A 19,389-nucleotide genomic window follows, 5' to 3' on the forward strand; every position below is an offset into this window, starting at 1 on the left:
TGGGGATAGATACCACTACTCCAAGCTTCATACATTTACCAACCAATCAGCTCCTCGCAGCCATGTTACAGGCCGTGTTTGAAAAAAATGGCAGTTATGGGCCGGTACTTTATCTCTCTTGGCAGTTTCTGACTCCAGAGTTTGATCCTTCTCCCCTTGTACCAGAATATTTGCAGTAACATTGTTTTCTCCGTGTTTTAGGTGTAACTGTCTTAGAGAGCTCACCCTATGAGTCGGTTGTGAGGGGATTTGACTACGTGAGACTGGCTTCCATCACAGCAGGTAACTATGCCCTTCTTGTACAGTGCGCTTATCCAAACCTCAGCTAGGGGCAGATTTATCACCATGCACGTCTCCGATGCGGTTGTGATTCGATAAAAGCGCCCCAGTCTGCACGGCGATAAATGATGACATCACATGGATGGCGTTTTTGGCCCCCGGTGTATGGACAGGAATGATGGGGAAAATTGCTGGGCTGAAAATCACTGAGTGCATACACACTGAGCAGGATGCTATGGAAAGCCGCCGATGAGCGGCATCAGCCGGCGATGATGCGGGAGTGGGCACCATCGCTCACCACCGTACATACAGGGCGGCTTTTGAGCTAAAAGGAGTTCAAATGGCAAAACCGAGCTGCTTTCAGCTCATTATCACCCAGTGTGTACGGGCCTTAATAATATGCAGCTCACATTGACTGTTCTATCAAAGCAGTAACTTTTATACTAAAGCTGAGTACATTACAATATGGGCTATGATGTAAGCAGCAGTCACATGATCAACTATAGAATATCACTATTAAAAGGGTAGAAGTGAGTGAGTGAGTGAGTGAGAGCGTGAGTGAGATTATGTACAGGGGTTTTTACGGTATTTTTGCTTAGAGCATCTCCCCCTGGTGAGATATGGCCGTCATGTACTGACCCCCGCCACTACTGGGAATGTGCTGTATCGGAGTAATGACACAGCAGCAGGTAGTATCTGCTCCATACAGATCAGCCAGAACAATACCCGTTGTTAGGTAATTGACAGTAATTGTGTGGGAGAGAAGTGACAATGCGCAGTACTTACTATGCCGCACAATAGTCGGTGCATAAGTTCATGGTCTATGTATGATTATTACACAAAGACAGAACTTCCAGATCACAGATTAGTAACGTCAGAGCCAAGATTACAGGCTGGAAACCTTCTTACTGCGGGAATCGGGTCCCTGTAACTACAGATGTAGCTGTGCTGATCTTTGTGTATTCACATGCGCACACATTGTGGTACTTGCCCCCGGGTGTGGATAGTCGCATCTGCTATCACGGAATGGTGCGACTACTTCACAATCACATGACTATGGCCCTTATTTTGGTGGACTCGGTAGTACCAGAGTGGCCGCCCCGGCAAATACACCCGCCCCCCACCCCTGCGGTATCCCCTCCAACCATGCGAGGGGATGTGTATAAAAACATGGCAACACTCGCCGCATTTATCCGGAATCACCCAGCGTTTGCATGGGGATGCCTATGGTAGCCTCCATGGCTCGCCACCACCCCCGTCCATCCCCCCGTGGGAGCGCCACGCCGACTGTGCAGGCATGCAACACTTTCTGCAGCCTGGACTCGATAGTTACCGGTATCTGTAGATGGCGTTAACTAATAGAAGCCTATGGGCTGTATTCCACATTCTTACTGAATGGGATCCAATCAGATCCTTCCCAGCGCCCCCTGCAGCTTGTGTGAGAAACTGCACATGCCCAGAAGAATTCCCGGGTTCTTCTATTGCAAAGGACCGCTGTTATCGGGAGAGGCTGATTCTGCATCCCCCGCTGCTGTCACCGTCTTTTGCTGTAGTTGCATCTGCCACTTTATGCTAATGCTACTATCTGCTCTACAATTCAAGGTCCAAATTACATATTTGTATTACTTCAATGAGTAGCATTGCCCTCCAGGCCCTGTATCAGCTGTTACTGCTCCCAAAACACAGGATAAAGCGTTGGACCAAGACAGTCCCCAGTAGCAACTTGTTTTACCCGTAGCAACCACTAACATTATAGCTATCATTGTGTCTAGTGTGCTACAGTGAGAATCTGAATGGTTGCTATGGGCAACACCTCCACTTTTCTTTTTCAGAAGGATTAATAAATTCCCACTCCCTCCATTTGCAGCACTAAACAACTTGTATAATCTTCTAGAAACTCCACGATCATCTGATAATATCTGACTGTTCTGTACCAAGCAATGACTTTTGTACAAGAGCTGAGTGGCTTAACAAAGGCTGATTATGATGTCAAACAGTCACATGATCAGAGAGATCAGCTGACACATCTCATCCTATGGCATTTCACCACCAAATGTAAAGTGCTTGCTTCCTGGGAAACGAATATGCAAGACTTACGCTTCAAGGCCAAGGGGGTGTTCTCGTACACATCCCCTTATTTATTAGCAGTTTCTTATATAGCGCACACATATTCCGCATCGCTGTACAGAGAATATTTGAACATTCACATCAGTCCCTGCCCCAGTGGAGCTTACAATCTATTTTCCCTACCACATGTACACGCACACAGACATTCTAGGGTTAATTTTGTTGGGAGCCAATTAGCCTACCAGTATATGTTTGGATTGTGGGAGGAAACCGGAGTACCCGAAGGAAACCCATGCAAGCACAGGGAGAATATACAAACTCTGCACAGTTAGAGCCATGGTGGGAATCGTACCCATGACCTCAATGCTGTGAGGCAGTAATGCTAACCATTACACCATCCGTACTGCCATCTCCTTGCATGGTACCAAGGGTGTTAAGCCGCTCGCTACGTAGAGAACGACTGCTGATTAGCGACTAGTACTGAATTACCCCCTTAGTCTCGAGTGAATGTGTTTCAGGGTCTACCTGTCCTAATGCTGATAGTGTGTCACATTTTAATAGATTCACACATCCACTCTGTTTTAGTGTGTGTGTGTGTGTGTGTGTGTGTGTGTCTGTGTGTGTCTGTGTGTGTGTTCCCAGTTCAGGTCTCCAATAGCGGTTTCTGAGCAGTCTCACGGATATATAATGACATCTATGCATGTTCCTGTGGGACGTCAGGCGCAGCACTGACAGGCAACTCTATAAATCCACAAAGCAGGAGGCCAGGACGGCTCTGGCACTGGGGCTCTGTAGGGATCAGCGCAATCATTCTGCAAACCACCCAGCGAGTTGGAGGAGCAAATGATGGAATTACATCAACCTTAAAAAGTAGAAAGTCAGCCAAGATGCTCCTAGCATTTGTCTATGTAACACCTGCTTTCAATTATCAAACCTCGTCCCTCGGGGGGAATGTTAAAAGCCGCATGTGCAACCCCTTTACGCAGGAGGCTCTAGATTTATGTGCTGCGAACACAGCCTTTCAGGCAACACATGGAGGAGCAGGCACGGAGGAAATCTTCCTATGATGGCGGATGACGGATGGAGATATTAAGTGACCAGCTGTCCCTGTTTGGTGGGGCTAGCTCAAGGAAAGAAAATATTGCAACAGTCAGAAATGATTTTATTGCATGCTAAAAACAGAATCCACGGGTCTGCTGGGATTGTGGTATCCAGTGACTTCCTGGGGCACAGTCACCTAGTGGGGGAACTCCTCGATGGTCACCTAGATAATATGTACCCTCACGGCCAAAGGGCAAACTATATTTTCTGTATATGTTGACCTTGGAAAGGTCTTCATTATGATACATAGGTGGTGTGGTTCTGGCATCCCCAGTTGTAATGCAAAGAATCCTACTACAACAAGCATCCACAAATCATTTATTTTTGGTTTTCGTGTTTTCCTATGGTGTACACTACTGTTCAGAAGTTTGGGGTCACTTAGGAATGTCCTTATTTTTGAAAGAAAGCACTGTTTTTTCCCATGAAGATAACATTTAATTATAGTTACCTACCCTCCTGCATTCTGTAGGAGACTCCTTGAAATAGCAGCAATCTCCCTCTCTCCCTCATTAGGTTAGCAATCTCCCTCATGTCACCTAGCCCACATTACACTTACATTTTTGGGGGAAAAAAGGAATGAGAGATAGATACATTTACATTGAATCATCAGCACCATTTCCCAGCACTATACCAAGTATAGTATTTCTTACTAACTGCTTTGGGACTCATCTACAATTGGATATAAGTCATTCTTCTTGCTCAGTCGTGCACCGGGGCCTCCCGCTTCTCTTTCTACTCTCGTTAGAGCCTGTTTGTGCTGTTCTCTGAAGGGAGTAGTACACACCATTGTTGGAAATGTTCAGTTTCTTGGCAATTTCTCACATGGAATAGCCTTCATTTCAAAGAATAGACTGTTGAGTTTTACATGAAAGTTCTCTTTTTCTGGCCATTTTGAGAGTATAATCGAATCCACAAATGTGATGCTCTAGATACTGAAATAGGTCAAAGGAAGGCCAGTTTTATAGAGGCCATGACATCCTATATATGTATATACAGTAGAGGCAGGGGAATAGAGGCCGTGACATCCTACATATATATACAGTAGAGGCAGGGGAATAGAGGCCGTGACATCCATCTGTATATACAGTAGAGGCCGGGGAATAGAGGCTGTGACATCCTACATGTATATACAGTAGAGGCAGGGGAATAGAGGTCATGACATCCATCTGTATATACAGTAGAGGCCGGGGATTAGAGGCCGTGACATCCATCTGTATATACAGTAGAGGCCGGGGAATAGAGGCCATGACATCCTCCATGTATATACAGTAGAGGCCGGGGAATAGAGGCCGTGACATCCATCTGTATATACAGCAGAGGCAGGGGAATAGAAGCCGTGACATCCATCTGTATATACAGTAGAGGCCGGGGAATAGAGGCCGTGACATCCATCTGTATATACAGCAGAGGCCGGGGAATAGAGGCTGTGACATCCACCTGTATATACAGTAGAGGCCAGGGAATAGATGACATACAATCCTGTACATGAATGGATATTTATATAAATAAAGCACTGACGCACTATGGATACTGTGAGTGGAGATGAGACGTTTCAGCTGCAGGATTGTATATTGCCCAGCTCCTGATCCCTGACCATGTTGCTGATGTCACACCCTGGTACTTAGTACTTTCTTTCTCCTCCGCCAGGTTCTGAGAATGAAGTCACTCAAGTCAACCGCTGCCTGGACGCCGCAAAAGCCTGCAACGTGGACGCCACCTGCCAAAAGCTACGGACAGAGTATGTTGCCCTGTGCATACGCACCATGGCACGGACTGACTCCTGCAACCGCTCCAAGTGCCACAAGGCCTTGAGGAAGTTTTTCGACCGCGTGCCACCTGAGTACACCAACGAACTGCTCTTCTGCCCGTGCGAGGACATGGCATGCGCAGAACGGAGGAGACAAACCATAGTGCCAGCTTGTTCGTACGAAGCGAAGGAGAAGCCCAACTGCCTCAGCCCGCTGGACTCTTGCAAGGGTGATTACATCTGCAGGTACTTGTACTGTGCTTCCTATGTGTCTGTTGTTACTCTATATATCTCCTGATGCTCCATGATGCAGTAATCTGTTCCCAACACCAGGGGTCCTCCACCATTACTATGTGTAATGTAACATGTGCAGATAAGTCCAGTGCTATTTCTAGACTATTTGGCTCCACATGCGAACAAGTAAATATGCACCTCCCCCCATATACATGTAAAGTGTGGGCGGAGTTATTCTGAATGATGCTGCTGCAACCTAACACAGGATTCCTGTGCATGCAGCAGTGTAATTTAGAGCAACTCCGCCCATCGAGTGGAGTACTAGGGGTCGGGTGGGAGGGAGGACTCGAGGGAGCACACGAGCTGTTGGCAGATTGAAGTCAGCGGCAACGGTGGAAGGCGATGATGGAACCTTCAGGCAGTGGCGTCGAAGGGGAAGGGGGGGGGGGGGCTTTTAACCAGGGCCTGCTGGGGGGGCCCTGGTCCCGCTCCTCCATTGAGAGACAGACACTGGGAGAGGGTTGACAGCCTCTATCCCCAGCTTAGAACTCACTTATCAGTGCCATGTGCTGAGATGGGGAGAGAGACATCTGCAGCGGCAGCCTGTCCTCTCTCTCCCCCTCTGTGTGTGCTATGCGGATCCATTGATCGGCTGCCGATATCTTTTAGTGTGGCCGATATAGTAAACTTTATAGGCCGCAGCCCACGTTGGCTAGTGTGTATGGGGCTTAAATCAGGGGGAGACAAAGTATGACATAGAGAGGCAAAGTCTGACAGCAGAAGGCAGGAGGAAGCAGAGGGTGACAGGGGAAGACAATGGGTGACACATTGAGACAGCGGGTAAAAGGGGTTCAAGCACAATGTGGTGAAGAGAACAAGTGGCCTACACTATTTGGGCTTTCCTTTGTTTGGCACTCGAGTAGGCAGACTCTGACAGGTCTGCGAGAGGGCCAGGGGATAATTAATTGCCGGTCTGGGCAGCAATGGGCCCCTAAGTCCCCAGGGACCCCGGTGCAATGCTAGTTCCACCTCCAACCTGTAGATTGTCTATTTTACTTAGATCTACTATACAAAAAAATGTGTACTCTATTTTGTGGAAACGCTCATACTGTAATTACCTACCTTACGCACACATGGGACTTCACATTCTGATTGCGATTTTCTAGACTACCTTTGAAAAAATCAGCCAGTGCCTATTACAGTATACTGTAAATCAGTGGTGGATTTTACCTATGGGCTGCAGAACTTCAGCCCCCCTCCCCCAGTTACTTCTGCCACCCCTTTCAGTGTCAGCAAAGCCAGATGCAGTCTATTGGAAGCCATACCTGTCATTCTCCCACAGTAAGGCAGTCCTATTGAGAGGTGTTTCCAACCTCTGGGACTGCCAGTCCAGTCTGTGATAGGCAGAGAGTTGGCTTCCTACACAAAGCCACTCCCTGCCTTACTGTGGAGCCCTAGCCGACATCTATTGGGTGCAGCCGACGCAGCCCTAGAAGCCAGACTTTTGTGCATGTGCAGTACCATCTGTTGTTGGTACTGAGCAGGTCAAATTAATTATACATACAGATGTCGGGACTAGATGCTTTAATAGTGTACTTACCTTTAACTTTTTGATTTCAATGACTTACTAAGTTACTATGCTCAGCAAACAGTTAACTACTTACTGTATGTGTGCTGGTGATTAAATAACTAAACATAAACAAAAACCATAAAAGATTTGAGTGCATTGCTGCCCAGAGCTCTGCACAATTAGGTTTCGGAGTACTTCTCATCTACCGCCCCCCCATGGAGATGGAAAGACATTTCTACAAGAGTTTGCAGATATTGTTGCTGGGCTAGTTCTGGAGCACCAAAGATGGCTCATCCTCTGGGATTTCAGTGCATGGGTCGATAAAGAGCTCTCATGCCTTGGCCAAGATCTCATGTGCACAATGAATGCTCTCGGGCTGACACAAGTCATCCCATCTGCTACACATAAAAGTGGTCACACTCTTGATCTTGTGTTCCAGATTGGATTAGAAGTCTCTGACCTAAAGATAAACCCAGTCACATGGTCAGACCACCACTCAATATGGTACTCAGTTGCAGCCCCTCAAAATAGATCTTTGCCCATGGAATTGACCAGATATCGCCCAAGGAGGGCTATGACTCCTCAGGCCATGGCAGCTAACTTGGACCTCTCGGCAGTAATGAGGACCTGTAAAGACCCATGTTCCCTAGTCCATTATTATAACAGGGCTGTGACAGCAGCACTGGATACTATCCCCCCTGTGCGATTACGACCCTGCAAACCACACCATCAAGCACCATGGTTTGACAACAGTATTCGTGATCTCAAGAAAAGGGGTCGTATACTTGATAGATGATGGAGGAAGGCAAACCTGGCAGAGTAGAAGTTAAATCTAATCAAACACGTTGGAAAATACCAATCAACAATCACCCGCAAGAAAATGGAGTTCCATTGAAATGAGATCATTGCAGCAAAAAATAGGCCCCCTCAGCTTTTCCGTACAGTGGAGATGCTTTGCAAACCAGCATGCCTGCAGCCTGATATAACCCTCTCCCAGTCAAGATGCAATGAGTTTGCTAAATTCTTTGTAGATAAAGTATCTATCATCTGGGCTGGAATCCCCACAGTGACACCAAAGGAGTACCAACATATCAAGCCTGCCAGTGTAAGACACCTGCCTTCATGGGACATCTTTGACCAAGTGGATGTACAATACATTGCTGCAATTTCCCAACTGTTGCGTCCCTCCTCCTGTGATCTGGACCCTGCCCCATCCAAACTTATTTTAGGGTGTATGGAAATAATCGGCCCTGCATTCGCAAAAATAGTTCAATGCTCTTTGCAGACTGGCGTTTTTTTCCCAACCACTAAAGGAAGCAATAGTCAGACCACTTCTTAAAAAATCTAATTTAGACCCTGACTGCATGACCGACTAAAGGGCAAGGCCAGTATCAAATCTTCCTTTTCTAGGAAAGGTTATTGATTAAGTGGTTGCAACTCAACTAGATACCCACCTGTCAGCCCATGACATTTATGATCCATTCCAGTCAGGATTCAGGAGAAGACATAGCACAGAAACAGCTCTGGTATGTGTGCTCAATGATCTTCTAAATGCAAGGGATAGAGGACACTGTTCAATCCTAATCCTCTGGACCTCTCTGCAGCATTTGACACCGTTGACCATGGGAATCTAATTGAGTGCCTGAAAAAGTTCTGTGGTCTGGGTGGCACAGTCCTTAGCTGATTCAAATCATTTCTCACTGGCAGGTCACATAGAGTGTCATCGGGAGTATACTCTTCGCCACCAGTGCCCTTGTCTTGTGGTGTCCCACAGGTTTCTATACTCTCTCTCCCATGCTTTTTGCAGTATACATGCTTCCACTGGGTGACATAATCAGACGTCATGGCCTGGTCTACCACTGCTATGCAGATGATACACAACTGTACCTGTCCTTTGCTCCAGGCACCGATAACACAATAACAACCTTAAATGGCTGCCTAGCTGAGCTCCAGGAGTGGATGAGTGCCAGTTGGCTGAGACTGAACCCAGATAAAACAGAAGACCTGATGATAAACCACAGGACAAGACGGCAGCATAGCCAACTGACAGGTCTTACGTTGGGGGTACAGCACTAAAAAACTCTGACCATGTGCGGAATCCGGGTGTTGTCCTGGATAATGGCCTGACACTTAAACATCAGGTGTCAGCCACAATTAAATCCTCATTCTATCATCTAAGAAACATAGCCAGAATCAAGCACTCAATTCCCTCAGAAGACCTGCCTAAAGTCATACATGCATTTATATCATCATGACTAGACTACTGCAATGCTCTCTACCCGGGGCTTCCAGCAAAAGAATTGCACCGCTTGCAGCTGGTACAAAATGCAGCCACCAGACTATTAACTAACCAGCCCTGTTCCTGCCACATAACTCCCATTCTCTACTCCCTTCACTGGCTGCCTGTAAAATGGCGAATCACTTTCAAGGCCCTACATGACCAGGGCCCAAGGTACCTGCAGCAGCTGCTGATTCCTTACTGTCCTACTCGATTACTACGATCCACTGAAGAAGGACTACTAACAGTACCCAGAATTTCCCTTAATTCATCAGGGGGTCGAGCTTTCAACTTTGTTGCTCCAACTCTATGGAACTCTCTCCCTCGCACAGTGCGAGAAGCCCCCAATGTAGAATACTTTAAAAATAGACTAAAGACGTATCTATTTCAAGGTTGCCTACCCTCCCGGCCCCCATCTCCAGAGCAGCTGCCCGGCCGCCTCGTTGAATTACCGCGATCCGTGGCTTTTCGCGGGGAGGGGCAGGGCTAAATATGCAAATAGTGCCATTTAGTCCGCCCCTCCTAGAGGCCCCGCAAAACGGGGGGATTTCCAGTGCTGGGGGCAGGGCTTGATGACGTCTAAATCAGGCCCTGCCCCCAGACGTGATGCGGACAGTCTCCTCTCTGGGCTTCTCCCGGAATGAAGAGTTTAAAAGTAGGCCAGTATGACCTATTTACTCAAGCATTTTACTGATATCTACTGTTAAACTTGTTTTGTATTTTTAGCTGTAAAGACAATGGTAAAGCACTTCCTATTGGGAGAAAAGTGCTATATAAATATCATTATTATTATTATTATTATTATTATTATTATGATGAATAAAGTACAAATTATTGAGGTTAAAACACAGAACAAAATAAAATAGAAAGTATGGATTATCTATACACCCTGCCCTGAACATAAAACAGGCCATCTGTAGCTCTACAGAAGAGACGGAACCATAAGTCTCAGCATGTCCTGCACCAGCAGTGCTTTGGCATTTACCTCTGCAGCTACTGGAAGACCACAAGTGCCTGGCTCTGCTGGAGAGAAACATTATGGTTTTAATTATAGGTTAGCACCTGCCATTTAATAATCTCCTGGGGATTTTAAAGGTCTTGGAGTTAAAGCCCAATAAAACGTCGGCGTGCGTTTAGAGTGGCAACGAGCGTGAGTGATTGGGTGACAAGCGCTAAAGGCAGCAAGTCAATACCCATTGTGGGACGTCATAGATCTTCTGACAGTAGGTGTGAGGAGACTGGAGAGGGCTAATGGTGTAATCTGTCTTTATCTCCCATGTCCATGATCAGCATGGGGGGAACTCTGTAAGTGAGGGATGGCACAGTTCACATAACCAATGCAGATGCTCAGGAAGGAAGGGCTGAACATGAATAAGACTCTAATAGAACACCAAAGGGGAGAAGTATTATAGCATGGAGAGTGACCAAGTGGGGAGAGATAAAGTAGGAACCAGCTTCTGTTCTGTTACAAGCTGTGTTGGTTGCCAGTTGTAAGCTGATTGGTTGGTACCTTATTTCTTTACACACATTATCTCTCCTCAAAAATCTCCCCTTGGTTTTATATTTAACTTAACACGTTTAAATTTTTTTCTTATTTCCGATTATCATGGGAACGTCCTGGTTATTTGGAACGTTCCCGCCTCCCTCTCGGGGTCAGCAGTGTCCCGTGGCGGGGGGGGCAGTTGGGAGTCCCACCGTCACACATGAATAGATGCTGTGGGTAAAATTGGGCGTGGCCTCGCGGCAGCACCGCGCGTGCGGGCCATGCCCCTTTCCCGCTATGCCACGCCCCAAAATTTTCGCCGCATGCACCGTACCTCTTTGGGACATTGAAAAGTTGGGAGGTATGTACCTGTAATAATAAACAAGAAAAGATATATACCGCCTTGGTGTGAGCGGGTAAGCTTAACACTAAACCAGGTATTATCGGCCTATATAAACCAGGTATTATCGGAATATATAATGAAGAAACAAGGATAGTGAAGCGCCCCACTGGTGGTATAGGTCAATGTAAAAAATCAAGGTTAACCATACCATCTGAAGCCTTCTGTGAATGGAATGTTCATCGGTCTCTTTTGGCCATTCCTTCCTCCCGTACTCCACGGACATAAAACAATGAGTAGTACAATCTAAACTGACAGAATAAAGTGCATAAACAAGGGGATTGGTGTTGGTATTGATGTTCTTCTACGTTGTTTAAGGTTCACCATGTGTACCAAGATGGGGTTTTACCTTACATCAGGGGTGTCCAAACTTTTTGCAACGAGGGCCAGATTTGGTGAAGTGTAAATGTGGGGGGCCGACCATTCAGCCTGACATTCTTTGAATCATTAATCACATCAGAATGGTCCCCCACTCTGCCCCATTCACTCTATGTCCCCCAGCCTGCCCCCATTCACTGTCTGTCCCCCAGCCTGCCCCTTCACTGTATTTCCCCCAGCCTGCCCCCATTCACTGTATATCCCCCAGCCTGCCCCTCCTTCACTGTATGTCCCCCATTCACTGTATGTTCCCCACTCTGCACCCATTCACTCTGTCCCCCAGCCTTCCCCCCTTCTCTTAATGTCCATCAGTGCCTCCATTCATTGTATGTCCCCAAGCCTGACCCTCCTGCACTGTATGACTCCCATTCACTGTATGACCCCCATTCACTATGTACCCCACTCTGCCCACATTCACTGTATGTCCTCCGCCCTGCCCCTGCTCCCCCGTCTCTGAATGGCCATCACTGCCTCCATTCACTGTATGTCCCCCAGCCTGACCCTCCTTCACTGTATGTCCTCCCCTCCCTTCTCTGTATGTTTCCCAGCCCCTTGTGTGAGCCAGAGGATGGAGAGGCAAAGCAGGCACTGCAAGGACAGGAGATGCTTGGGCTCCTACTGCTGCCGTCCTCCACTCTGCATGTTATGGGAGCAAGCTTCCCCCTTGCTGGCCCCCTCCCCACACACTGCTGTCACTGTGATTGTGGAGTATGGTGATATACAATTGCAGCAGCAGGGGTAAGATGCCAAACACATCTGACTGTGGCAACCGGCACCTCCTCACTGCAGCAGACAGCAAGGTAAAGGCACGCTCGCCGGGGCCCCACCTTTAGTGTCCTGTGCTGTACTTCTCACATCTGAAGCTCTGCCCGCTTCCAGCTGGAGGCTGCGGGACGCTTGAAATGACAGCACAGGCTGCAATTGCCCCCGGGCCTGACTTTGGACATGCCTGCCTTACATGTATGCTTACATATACTAAGTGGAGGTCATACTCATCGAGGTTTCTTTTTGAGGGGAGTAAGGTGGTTCTACTCTCATAAAGGTTTCTTTTGGTCCATATGAAAAAATGTGTCTCCGTACAGTGGTAAATACCAACAAACTTTTATTTTTTAATATATAAAAATACCACACCAATACCAAAACTTCCTATACCACGTGCTGTTTACTGGGAGTGAATGATGGAAAAGTAACACGGGATAGCTCACCAGTCGGAGGCAAGGGTAGTGGAAGGTATAGGTACAATGGAAAAGGCCCCCAACCAACGCGTTTCGACCCATTTGTCTTTTTCAAGGTGGTGCATTCATCCCCCTTAGTCCGATATATATACACCCTTAAGAAACTCCTCCCCTTTTCTCAGGGTTTGCTGTACTTAACTCCCAAGTGTGTATATAAAACATCTTAATAACAAATATAAGCATCTCCGTGCATTTCTCCATATAAATACACTCCAATAAAAAACTTTTGGCTTTTAAAAATGGTTAAAAACCTTATATTTTACAATCGAACATTTTAACGAGCCCTGGAACTCCTTTATTTACAGTATATGCAGCCTGCTGGGTAACCCTCCGTGTGCCTAGTGCAGGCATTCCCAACCACGGTCCTCAAGGCACACCAACAGTGCAGGTTTTGTAGATATCCAGGCTTGAGCACAGGTGACTTAATTAGTATCTGAGGGATTCTGATTAAACCATCTGTGCTGAAGCCTGGCTATCACTAAAACCTGCACTGTTGGTGTGCCTTGAGGATCGTGGTTGAGAAAGCCTTGCCTAGTGAACCGCACCTGGAACGCAATATCCCTTCCAGATCCAGTTGCGTACTTCTGCCTGTATAATTTATTCAGATAGGGTGGACTTTGTAGTCTATGACGTACCTTCCGGTCACAGCCTAAAGGATGCGATATTTATATATTTTATCCCCGAGGTCTCCTGGGAACGCATGTTCATTATCCCCAGAAGATCTCCTGGAGCGCAAATTTATCCTCTATAAACTTCCGGGGGCTCAATCCCGGAAGTTAGCACCCAGGATGACAGCCAGGAAAAGTTGTGTTGTGTTGGCCCCTATGTTGCGCCAAGGCCATAGTCTCTGAGATTTATGTGTGGCTCCTGTGTTGTACCAAGGACCACGTGCAGGGTCTCTGAGATGTATCTGTGGCCTCCTGTGTTGTACCACGTGCTGAGTCTGTGAGATGTATTTGTGGCTCCTGAGTTGTACCAAGGACCATGTGCTGAGTCTCTGAAATGCATGTGTGGCTCCTATGTTGTACCAAGGACCAATGCCGAGTCTGTGAGATGTATGTGTGGATATGCGTACTGTCAGAGATATACGTGGCTCCTGTGTTGTACCAAGGACCACGTGCAGAGTCTGTGAGATGTATGTGTGGCTCCTGTGTTGTACCAAGGACCACGTGCAGAGTCTCTGAGATGTATGTGTGGCTCCTGTGTTATACCAAGGACCACGTGCAGAGTCTGTGAGATGTATGTGTGGCTCTTGTGTTATACCAAGGACCACGTTCAGTGTCTGTGAGATGTATGTGTGGCTCCTTTGTTGTACCAAGGACCACGTGCAGAGTCTGTGAGATGTATGTGTGGCTCCTTTGTTGTACCAAGGACCACGTGCAGAGTCTGTGAGATGTATGTGTGGCTCCTTTGTTGTACCAAGGACCACGTGCAGAGTCTGTGAGATGTATGTGTGGCTCCTGTGTTGTACCAAGGACCAGGTGCAGAGTCTGTGAGATGTATGTGTGGCTCCTGTGTTGTACCAAGGACCACGTGCAGAGTCTCTGAGATGTATGTGTGGCTCCTGTGTTGTACCAAGGACCACGTGCAGAGTCTGTGAGATGTATGTGTGGCTCCTGTGTTATACCAAGGACCACGTGCAGAGTCTGTGAGATGTATGTGTGGCTCCTGTGTTGTACCAAGGACCACGTTCAGTGTCTGTGAGATGTATGTGTGGCTCCTGTGTTGTACCAAGGACCACGTGCAGAGTCTGTGAGATGTATGTGTGGCTCCTGTGTTGTACCAAGAACCACGTGCAGAGTCTCTGAGATGTATGTGTGGCTCCTGTGTTGTACCAAGGACCACGTGCAGAGTCTGTGAGATGTATGTGTGGCTCCTGTGTTGCACCAAGGACCACGTGCAGAGTCTGTGAGATGTATGTGTGGCTCCTGTGTTGCACCAAGGACCACGTGCAGAGTCAGTGAGATGTATGTGTGGCTCCTGTGTTGTACCAAGGACCACGTGCAGAGTCTGTGAGATGTATGTGTGGCTCCTGTGTTGTACCAAGGACCACGTGCAGAGTCTGTGAGATGTATGTGTGGCTCCTGTGTTGTACCAAGGACCACGTGCAGAGTCTGTGAGATGTATGTGTGGCTCCTGTGTTGTACCAAGGACCACGTGCAGAGTCTGTGAGATGTATGTGTGGCTCCTGTGTTGTACCAAGGACCACGTGCAGAGTCTGTGAGATGTATGTGCGGCTCCTGTGTTGTACCAAGGACCACGTGCAGAGTCTGTGAGATGTATATGCATCTCCTGCGTTGTACCAAGGACCACGTGCAGAGTCTGTGAGATGTATGTGTGGCTCCTGTGTTGCACCAAGGACCACGTGCAGAGTCTGTGAGATGTATGTATGGCTCCTGCGTTGTACCAAGGACCATGTGCAGAGTCTCTGAGATGTATGTGTGGCCCCTGATGGGTATGGGCCTTTACAGGCAGGCAGCAAAAGGAGCAGGCAATGGGTGCTATGTGGATGGAACAAGGCTGGTTGCTTTAAAGCCTGGTAGCTGCATATTTTACCATCTATAAGCCCTGCAGCTGGGACACGAAGGTAGAGTGTGCTGCAGTAATCTACTGTACATTCTCAGATGAAAGAATGAGGATTTGATTATTATTATTATAATTTTATTTATAAGGCGCCACAAGTGTTTTGCAGCGCCGTACAAAGGAACAATACAGGGAGACAAAACTTGGCATAACATTGAATAAATAACAAAAATACAGTACAAATAAAGAGCGCCACAGTTCAATACACATTACAGCTTGGATATAAGTAGTGAGGACTCAACGAAGATGGTCACTGAGTGTTGGGGTATAGGAGAGCTGTGAGTGAAATGTGAAGAGAAGAGGGCTTTGACAACAGGAGGGAAGAGGGCCCTACTCGGAGGAGCTTACAATCTAGTAGGAAGGGGAGACAGACAGATTACAAGAGGTGCAAGCGAGCGGGTGGTGGTTAGATAGCAGGATGTAAACAGGCAAGAGGTCGGAGAACCAGCTGGTTTATGCAGTGGAAGGGTACGCTTTGATGAATAGGTGAGTTTTCAGTGCCCGTTTGAAGCTTTGCAAGGTCGGGGAGAGTCTAATGGAGCGAGGGAGTGCGTTCCACTGAAGGGGTGCAGCACGGGCAAAGTCCTGTACTCTAGCATGGGAAGCAGTGATCAGGGTCAAGGAGAGACGACAGTCGTCAGCCGACCGTAGAGGGCGGGAGGGTGTATGAATGGAGATGAGGTTAGAGATATATGGAGCAATGGAATTAGAGATGGTCCTGTGTGTGAGTGTGAGGTGTTTGAAGAGGATTCTGTAGGGGAATGGAAGCCAGTGCATATTTTTTTGAAGGGGAGTGGCAGAATTAGAGCGGCGGGAGAGGAAGATAAGCCTGGCTGCAGCATTGAGGACAGATTGGAGAGGAGCCAGTTGGGTTTGAGCAAGGCCAGTGAGGAGAACATTGCAGTAGTCGAGCCGTGAGATGACCAATGAGTGGATGATCAGCTTAGTTGCACTCTGAGAGAGAAAGGGCCTGATGCGAGCAATGTTGCGTAACTGGAACCGGCAAGAATGGGCCAGGGCTTGGATGTGGGGTGCAAAGGAGAGGGAGGAGTCAAGAGTGACACCCAGGCAGCGGAGTTGGGGAACGGGGGAGATGACGGTGTTGTTAACAGTGATAGAGATATTAGTAGGGGGCATAGCTCTGGGTGGGGGAAAGATAATGAGTTTGGTTTTGTCCATATTCAGCTTCAGAAATCGCTCAGACATCCAGGTGGAGATGGCAGAGACACAGTTGGAAACTTGAGAGAAAACAGTGGGGGACAGATCAGGAGAGGAGAGGTAGATTTGGGTGTCATCCGCATAGAGGTGATATTGGAAGCCAAAGGAGTTAATGACTGCACCCAGAGAGGAGGTGTACAGAGAGAACAGAAGGGGGCCAAGGACGTAACCCTGAGGGACCCCGACAGGAAGGATAGAAGGTGGTGAGGTAGAGCCAGAGGCAGAGACTGAGAAGGAACGGTTGAAGAGGTAAGAGGAAAACCAGTTGAAGACTGTGCCAGAGAGGCCAATGTTTTGGAGTGTGTGGAGGAGGAGAGGGTGATCCACAGTGTCAAAGGCAGCAGATAGGTCCAAAAGGATAAGCAGGGAGAAGTGACCCTTGGATTTGGCTGACAGCAGGTCATTGGTGACTTTCACTAGGGCAGTCTCAGTGGAGTGAAGTGGACAAAATCCAGATTGAAGGGGATCTAGGATGGAGTGGTCAGACAGGTAGCTGGTGAGATGCCTGTAAACCAGCCGTTCTAGTATTTTAGAGGCAAATGGGAGAAGAGAGATAGGGCGGTAGCTTGTGGGAGATAAAGGGTCCAGGTTTGGATTTTTAAGAATAGGCGAGACCAGAGCATGTTTGAAGGGTGAGGGAAAGATGCCAGTAGAAAGAGATAGGTTAAAGAGGTGAGCAAGGTGGGAGCAGCCAGTGGGGGAGAGGGAACTGAGGAGACGGGAGGGGAGAGGGTCCAGGGGACAGGTAGAGGGGGGAGAGGATGAGATGAGGGAGCGGACTTCCTCAGCTGTAGTAGGGCAGAAGGATGACAGAGTGGGGTAGTTGGGAGGGGAGGATGATTGGGGTGGGTGGGCAGCAGAGGGGGTATGGGAGGAGATATCATGTCGGAGATGTCAGATTGTATCTGATACCAGATGTTTAAATGTCAGGCCACCAATGCCAAGAGTCTGCACATGACACCGGGCATCTGGATTATCAGAGCGTTGTACTTATAATATATGTGGTCTATGACTGGAGGTGGTCAGAAATAATAGTGAAAAATGATGTAGAGAACAAACTTGCTGGTATTAGATGACTTGTGGGATCTCGGTTGTACAACAGGCTGATAATATGAAAGCTACTGTATAATGGGGAAGTGCCCATAAGGGGCTCAGGTTAAAGAATCAATGGTCAATGGGTAACTGCAGTGGGGGGGGGGGGTATATATACACCACATGAAAAGCCTGTGTTTGTCCCTCTGCACCTTGCTCCTTAAGGAGACCTCACAGGCTCAGCGCTGCCTCTGATTAAAAAAACAATCCACTACTAACAGCCACCTGCACAGCATGGAGAGCTGCCCGTTCCCCATACAAATCAGTATTTTTACCAGTTCACTAATATAATAACTCAAGCACCACTGATACAGAACAAGAAAATATCTCAGGTCATTATTAGACGTTCTAGAAGAAAAAGATATCGCGATGGTCCCCTATGAGAGGTTAATTGAAAAGTACAGTAGTTTCAATGTTCCCAGATTCTGTTATTTGCAGCTGAGAAGTTATGTAAATAACAATAAGATTAAACCAACAATTACAGACATAACAGAAGACATGGAAGTAATGATCTGTCATGCTCAGGGGCGGATTGGTCCGCTGGAAAACCGGGCCATTTCCTGGTGGGCCGGCCCAAAACTCCGGCCGCGCTCCCCCCTGGACTGTCAGGGCAGCAGCCGCGGCACTTTGCCCAAATCCAAAATGGCCACGGGAGGGCTGGTGCAGATGTGCACAGCACCTCCCATGAGCCTTCAAGCTGGCTCCCAGCTCCCATTCCCCCTCCGCTCGGCTATCCGGCTAGCAGAAAGAAGAAGCAGCAGGTGAGCGGGAGAAAATGCTCTGCTCCTGGACTTCCCTGGTAATGTATGATTGCCATCACCTGTGGTGAAACACCTTTACCTAGCTCCCCACAGGTGATGGCAATCATACATTACCAAGAACAGAGCATTTTCTCCCTCATGGAGAGGGTCATGTAGGCAAGTATGATATACATACACTGCCGCTGCCACAACCCCCCACCACCACCACACTACTTATACCACCACCGCCACTTACACTGCCGCCGCCACTCGTATGTTTGTTTGGCAGCGTCCAAAGCATTGCAGTAGGAGTCGTAGCTAGTCTTATATGTGAGGAAATCAGTCATACTTCGAGATTTACGCCATTGGTGTTCTACTTTACGTGACTGATTTCGTAGTTGTCTTATTGTGTTTGAGTGCCACGGTTGGCATCTGAGCCTACGTGGGGTGTAATGGGAAGCTGGAGCCACTTCATCAAGGGCTGTTTCCAGAGTCTGGTAAAGGTGGGAAACAGCAGAGTCAGGAGAGGTAAATGTAGAAATTAGTGAGAGCGGTTGTTGCAGGGAGGTGGAAAGTTGTGGAAAATTAATATCATTAGTATTTCTGCGGGTTAGAGTAGGCTTGCACGATTTCAGTGTCAGTGAGCTTGGGGTAATGGAGGAGAGTGAGAGGGTAATGAGTAGAGACAGGATTATATGCAACATAAAAAGCTTGAAATATGCATGCAAATATGCATGAAAAATACTTAAAGTATGCATGAAAAGTGTTAAAATATGCTACATTAAATAATAAAAAAAGTACTTATTTATTTAGAAATCAGCATACAATAGTTGCAAATAAACCTAAAAAATAGGCCCACAGCATCTGCAGATGTCTAGTGCTGTACACGTGATTTTTTTTTCCTCCTTGCTGCTACAGCAGACTGCAGCGTCCTAGGCTCTTCTGGCATCAACTACACAGACCCTCATCTCCGGCCCGATGAAC

General features: G+C 47.6%; 1 protein-coding gene across 2 annotated transcripts in view; it reads left to right on the forward strand.

The window, feature by feature from the left end:
- Window positions 1-19,389, forward strand: part of GFRA4 (GDNF family receptor alpha 4) — a 319,424-nt gene that overhangs the window by 288,688 nt on the left and 11,347 nt on the right. For both annotated transcript variants that reach the window (XM_083185261.1, XM_083185349.1), the window contains 2 exons: window positions 202-282; window positions 5,095-5,440. In XM_083185261.1, coding sequence (XP_083041387.1) covers window positions 202-282; window positions 5,095-5,440 — 427 coding nt within the window. The remainder of the gene's footprint in view (window positions 1-201; window positions 283-5,094; window positions 5,441-19,389) is intronic.

Source organism: Crinia signifera, chromosome 1 (genome assembly GCF_055691185.1).
Source record: "Crinia signifera chromosome 1, ASM5569118v1, whole genome shotgun sequence".
In the NCBI taxonomy this organism is placed as follows: Eukaryota; Metazoa; Chordata; class Amphibia; order Anura; family Myobatrachidae; genus Crinia; species Crinia signifera.